This window comes from Parus major, chromosome 4, assembly GCF_001522545.3.
Source record: "Parus major isolate Abel chromosome 4, Parus_major1.1, whole genome shotgun sequence".
NCBI classification, from domain to species: domain Eukaryota; kingdom Metazoa; phylum Chordata; class Aves; order Passeriformes; family Paridae; genus Parus; species Parus major.
The window spans coordinates 65,919,854-65,926,319 of NC_031771.1; the positions used below are offsets into that span (position 1 = coordinate 65,919,854).

General features: G+C 48.2%; 1 protein-coding gene across 1 annotated transcript in view; it reads left to right on the forward strand.

The window, feature by feature from the left end:
- Positions 1 to 5,443, forward strand: part of ADRA1D (adrenoceptor alpha 1D) — a 39,903-nt gene extending 34,460 nt beyond the window's left edge. The window contains exon 2 of the mRNA XM_015625816.1: positions 1,158 to 5,443. Coding sequence (XP_015481302.1) covers positions 1,158 to 1,726 — 569 coding nt within the window. The 3' untranslated portion in view covers positions 1,727 to 5,443. The remainder of the gene's footprint in view (positions 1 to 1,157) is intronic.
- The last annotated feature ends 1,023 nt before the right edge of the window (positions 5,444 to 6,466 follow it).

The following is a 6,466-nucleotide window of genomic DNA, read 5'->3' on the forward strand; positions in this document are numbered from 1 at the left end:
CCAGGAAGGCCCTGAGTCTTCCCAGCACAGTGATGTCATTCCTGCTCACTGTGCTCATCCCATGCACTGAGAGCCAGCCTGAGCTCCTGCCTGCCTTGGGTGGGCCTCCAGCAGATATTTCAGCTGCTTTGCCTGCCCAGCCACCACAAAATGCTGGGATCTCTTCATCTTCTCCCACATACCCGTGATGGAGCTGCCCACGTACCTAATGTTGAGTCTGGCTGAAATTTCTTCACTTTTTAGGGATGGGTGTATGAAAGTTTTGCTGGAACCAGTTCTCTGAGTTTCCTGGTGGTTTTCCTCCAGCAAACAGCCCAGGGAGCTTTTCTGTATTGTCAGTCACGAATTTCTGGCTCCTGGCACCTGTTTTACTGTTTTGACACCAAGCATAAGAGCGCAGGGGAAAATAATAATGATATCTGGAGTTAATGTTATTTACTTAAATACAAATTAACGCTCAGTCACATGGTGGCGTGATTTGTCATCTGGAGCTAAAATTAAAAGAAATTAAGGCTGAGTCAGAAAGTTATTTCAGATCCAAGTGGGGAATGCTGTTCTGAGGTCATGTGGGAGCAACACTGACATCTTCTGGCTCAAAAAAAAAATATATATATCTCCTGTTTTTCACAAGAAAACCACTGGGAAACTCTGCAAAAACCTGAGGAGGGACTGGGTGTACAAAATGTTTTAAAGTATCAAGGAGAAGGTTTGGGGTAGTGGATATTATCTGAGCCCACTTTAACAGCTCCCCTTAGCATGACCACAGAATCTGAACAGAGGGTGTGTGACACTGGTGACCCAAAGTACACCAGGGGAGGAGGTGAAGGGGTTTTGCTCTTCTCTCAGTGCAGGTGGCAGGGCTGTGGCCATTCTTTCATGCTGAAGTCTCTAAGTCTGGAGGCAGTAAATTACCTGAAAGTCACATTCCGCTAGGCTGGGTTGCTCCAAGCCCCATCCAGCCGGGCCTTGGACAGTTCCAGGGGTGAGGAGACACAGTTTCTCTGGGAAAACATGTTTCAGTGTCTCACCACCACCACACCATCAGCCTTTTCTACACATCTTACTTCCTCCAGAGTGGACTGGCCACCACCCGTATCACCTCACTCTGCCACACCCTTCCACTTCCTCTAACCACATTCCTTTCATTCTCTCCCAAGGTTCTTTCTTCCCATCCCTGAAGCCCTCCGAAATCGTCTTCAAGATCATCTTCTGGCTGGGGTACTTCAACAGCTGCGTGAACCCCATCATCTACCCGTGCTCCAGCAAGGAGTTCAAGCGCGCGTTCATCCGGCTGCTCAAGTGCCAGTGCCAGCGGCGGCGACGGCCCATCTGGAGGGTCTACGACCACCACTGGAGAGGGGCCTCCATCAACAGCTCAGTGCAGGACTCAGAGACAGACCTAAGGCCCAGGATTAACACCCTGAACAGCTCCTTCATATTTAACTCCTCCTTCCAGGAGAGAGCCAGTAAGAGGCGAACGCTCAGTTTCAAGGGCTGGAAAATGCTCACCCCTTTCCAGAAACCAGCATCCACCCAGCTGAAGGAGAAGATGAACAGCCTTTCTAACAAAATCCGGGGTGGCTCCAGCAAAGGGGGGGTGACAGCCACCTACAAAACAGAGGTGGAGTCTGTCTCGATCGGGATCCCTCATGATTTCACAGAAACCATCGACTACCAAACCCATGACTTAACAGACTGCTGTGGGCTGAGAGAAACAGATATTTGAAGCCTCTGGGGCAGCTGTCGATGGTTTCTTTAGAGGCATACAGCAGAAACATGGAGGGATACCAGCTGTGGGTCTGTCAGGCAGGCTGGAAGCAGCAATCAGGTATTAAATGCAGTTGCCCAAAGGTTATCCAAGCATCCCCCACATGGAGCTCAGCCCCTTCTGTGGGATTATGGGTTCCTCAAGTTAGAGCCAATGGCATATCCCATTCTACAGCCACAGCAGGAGGAGAAGCTGTGGATATGACCTTAGGGCTGGAGCTGTCTCCTCTGGTGGATGGTTGTCTTTGGCTTTGGAAGAAACTGTGCAATTAAGGGAAACCAGGATGTCTCCTTTGCCTTAAAAACACCACAGTGAAATCTAACAGAAAGATTGAATCCCGAAAGTTGCCAACCCTGCCTTAGTACACGTGGCCATGTTTCCATCCCGAGGCAGCACCCAGGAGGACTCTGCCAAGCAGGAGCTGGCAGCTGGTCCTTCGTGTGGGTGGGTTGGGAGATTGTAGGTCCTGAGCAGGACATCCAGACGAGGCCTTGGCTTTGGAGGGAGAGCAGGCTGGGGTATTCCCGAGCAAGGCGGAGGGATCCCGGCTCTCAGCCATCATCTCTGCAGTGGCCACAGCTTTGGCCCTTCCACATCACCTGGTTTCAGGCCAGAGGAGTATTCCAGATGTGTGCACTGTTGCCAAGGGGTGTGCAGGTCTCTCTCCTCTAATTCCATCCCGTGAAGAATTTCGCATTTCACTTTCCAGTGAAACACTTGCAACCCACCTTGCTTTAGTGAACATCCATCCGTGACACACAGAGAAATCAGCTCCTTCTGGTGTCAGTCATCCCCAAACTTTCCTGTCCCCTTCTTTGCTCTTGATGTTTTTCTCAAAAAACGCAGGATAAAAAATGCATCCCAGGGGCTTCACTCAGGACAGAAGGAAATGGCCTCAGGTTGTGTCAGAGAAGATCTAGGCTGGATATGAGGAAGAATTTCTTCACTCAGAGGGTGGTCAGGCACTGGACCAGGCTTCCCAGGGCAGTGGAGGAGTCACCATCCCTGCAAGTGTTCAAAAGACACGTGAATGTGGCACTTGAGGAGATGTTTAACGGTGAGGGGGGTGGTGCTGGGTTAATGGTTGGATTCCATGATCCAAGAGGTCTTTTCCAACCTTAATGATCCTGTGATTCCATAATGCAGGTCCTCAGCCAGCCTGTGCCGTGGCTCAGGAAAGGTGGGGTGGCTGAGTTTGGAAGTTTGCATTTCTACTGCCCGTAGAGTCCAAGCTGAAGTGGAGCTGAGCTTCTCAGGAAGAGAGATCTTCTCCCCAGTCAGGGTCACACTCATGATCCTTCTCCCAGGAGACCTCCCACGTGCTCGACACACCAAACTTTTGGTGGCTGCCAACAATAGCCTTGGTTGTGTCAAAAGCAGTGACAATTAAAGTGGGTTTTTTCCCTGCTCACAGCCCCAGAGTGTGAGCACCCCTCAGGAGGGCACCACGGCCTCCTCCAGGAAACTCAAGGAGCTGAAGCCATGGCAAGCCCACCTTGACCAGGCAGCTCAGGAAATGGTCACCCAGACTCTGCTTGGCCTTGGACTGCAGGCACTGGTTTGAAAATTCAGAGTGTTTTAATCAAATTTTAGAAAAGGAGCCCCAAGGAGCGACCATCAGGTTAGGCCATGAGCAGGATGTAGGTGATGGAGGCAGAGGACGGATCTGAGGTGAAGGGCCCCAAGCCAGGGAACTAAAGAACAGGAATGTGAAGTCCTGAGGGGTGGAAACGTGTCCTGGGTGGAAACTGCTCCACATCAGCACTGCCCCTCAAACCCATGAGGAGCCTTTCATGGAAGTGCCTGCAGCACATCCAGCTCATCCCACTAAGGGTGGCTGCCAAAGGAAGATGAAAGGCTCCCAGGCACAGTGAGGAGAATGTCACCTTTCTTTCTGATGTTCTGATTTGCTTTAAAGCAAAACAAAGCAGGAGGGAAGTTGGACTTTTTTATTGTTTTACTCTTTTGTGCAGTGCGTATTGAGACAAGAGATCTGGGGCTGGCCCTGTCTCAATACCCTTTACTTGATGCAGGACAAACTGGACCAATTATTGCACAAATACCAGCAGATTTTGTCCAGATATTTTCCTCCCAGCAGCAAATCCCAGCACTTGCACTGAACTCAGTCTCACAACCACCTGCATTTTCTCCAGCATCTGCTAAACCAGGCTGAGGTTGCCAGCTCTGCCCTACCAAAGCAGGGAACTTCTGTGGGAAAATATGGCTTTTATCCCGTTTGTTTGGGTTTTATCCCCTGTTTGTTTGGCTTTGGAGGGAAATGAGACCTTACAGTGATGATGGGGTGACACAGAAAGTCATTTTGAAGTGTGAGAAGTGCAGCTGCCACGGGTTTCCTGGGTGGTTTTGGGATCCCAATGGAAGGCACTGGCCGTGTGGCAGGGAAAGGAGCAGGGAGAGGACAGTCCATGAGTGCATCTGTGACCAGACAGACAGACAGACAGACAGACATCAGATCTGTGTTTATATAAATGTGTCACTCCCAAAATAACAGGCGTTCTCCTGCAAATGGGCAAGCATCCCTCTATAAATGAAGATTTAGCAAATGCTGGCAAGCAGTGCATTCCTATAAATGAGCTGGTATTACTGCTTATGCTGCTCCCTGAGCTTTTCAATATATATATATTTTATTTTTTTCTCCAGTATTGAAATATTTATATTTACAGCCTCCAGCCCCTTGAAAGCTTTTCAAGAAGTTAAAAAAGATTAGTCTGGAGTTCTGCTGCCTCTCCACCCCAAGTCTTTACAGACCTACAAGGGAGAAAATAAAGTCTGTTCAAGCACACACATGAGACACACACATAAATGCCCAAATTCTGGCTCACTGTGTTTGATCTGGCCTCAAGAGATGCCCTGGAAGGTGCTGTAGGAAAGCCTTGAGCTCTGCTGTGCTGCACTCAGGTGAAATATTTGGTTTTCACCCTGTTTTCATTTGGCATCTTGCACCAGAAGCAGTGCCAGGACTGGACTCTAAGGCTGCTCGTGCAGAGTTTCATTTCGAGGAGACAGGGCTGGCTTTGCTGGGCAGGGAGGAAGGAAAATCTTGTATGAAATATGACCTGAGTGTCTGGAATTGAGCATTTCTCCTTGAAACATTTCCAAGTTTGGAAAAACGGGCTCAGACTTTCAGGAGGTAAATTCAGTCTGATCCCACAGATTTCCCTGGATCCTCAAGGGTGTGACCAGCTGTGGGAATGGCCCTGCTCCAGCAGATTTTCCAGGCAGGCCATTTCCCAAAGCACCTGCACCTCAGTTATCCATCAGACCCCACCTCAGTGCACTGGCTCCATGTCACAATTGCATTGTCAGACCTTGCTGCTTCAAGGAACCAAGAGTTGAGGGTGGAAAATGAGTTTTTGTGTCACTGGACTCTCCCAAGTCCACGAGGGAAGGAAGGTCCCTGTCAGCCTGAGCTGGGCTGCAGCTGGGTTGCATTACTATTGTTTACAGTGTGTATATAAGTGTACATTTTCTTTAGCAGAATGTTGGAATTTTTTATGTATAGATTTTTATTTTTCATCCCCAGATGTATTTATTAGCCGGAGTATTTCTGTTTTGTGTTTCAGGTTCTGCCAGATTGATGTAAGCTCTATGAAACAGAATGCACATATTTTTGTTTGTTTGTACCAAATACATGCACAAACCTGTCTAAAACGCTGCTGTGAATTGTTGCTTTGTCTGGTTTTTAAAACAATGGTTATAGGGGATGAAGGAGGAAGAAAATCAGGAAAATTATCTACTCTTGCTTATTTCTCTAACACATTTTTTTGCAATTTCACAAGGATAACCTTTTCCTACTTGGAAGAATTAATGATTAGAGCAAGTCAGGAGAGGACACTCTCAGTTTCTTGACACACTGGCATGGAGGGATTGCACCAGTCACATCTGGAGAGCAAGTTTAGATTAGATATTAGGAATAAATGTGAGGGTGGGGAGGTCCTGGCACAGGGTGCCCAGAGAAGCTGTGGCTGCCCCTGGATCCCTGGAAGTGTCCAAGGCCAGGCTGGATTTGGTTTGGAGCACCCTGGGACAGTGGAAGGTGTCCCTGCCCATGGCAGGGGTGGAATGAGATGAACTTTAAGGTCCCTTCCCACCCAAACCATTCTGGGATTCTTATCTATATGATGCATATCTGAGACTGGAAAGCGAAAGGCAAAAGGGAATATCAAAATGAAATCTAATATTAAAACCCTGGATCAATATTTGATAGCAGTCAGAGGTGAAAATTACTTTGGAGAATTTGGGGGAAGAAATGGAGAATGGAAGAAGCTGAGAATGACCTTAAAAATATCTTTGCACCTCTGAACATGTGTAATTTGACTCCTGTTTGCTTTTGTGATTATTCAGTTGAGAAAGGGTAGAATGCACTTAGAATGGCCCCAAGTTCCAAGGCTAGTTCCCACCCAAGGAACATTTAAACCAAATGGCACTCTGGTGACTGCGAGTTCAGGTCTGTAAAACCAGGAGTGCTGAGCAGACAGGCAGAGAATGAGCATTCACTGCCTCTCATGGTGCAAGAACTGACATCAAGCCTAATTATCAAAATGAACCCAGTGAGGTAATTCTTCACAGGGTTCATTTTTGAACAGTGGAGCTCATCACCAGGAGATATCTCATCTGTCTGCAGGGGGTAGAACAGCAATTAGGTGCCTTGGTGACAGATAAACCCATCAAGGGCAG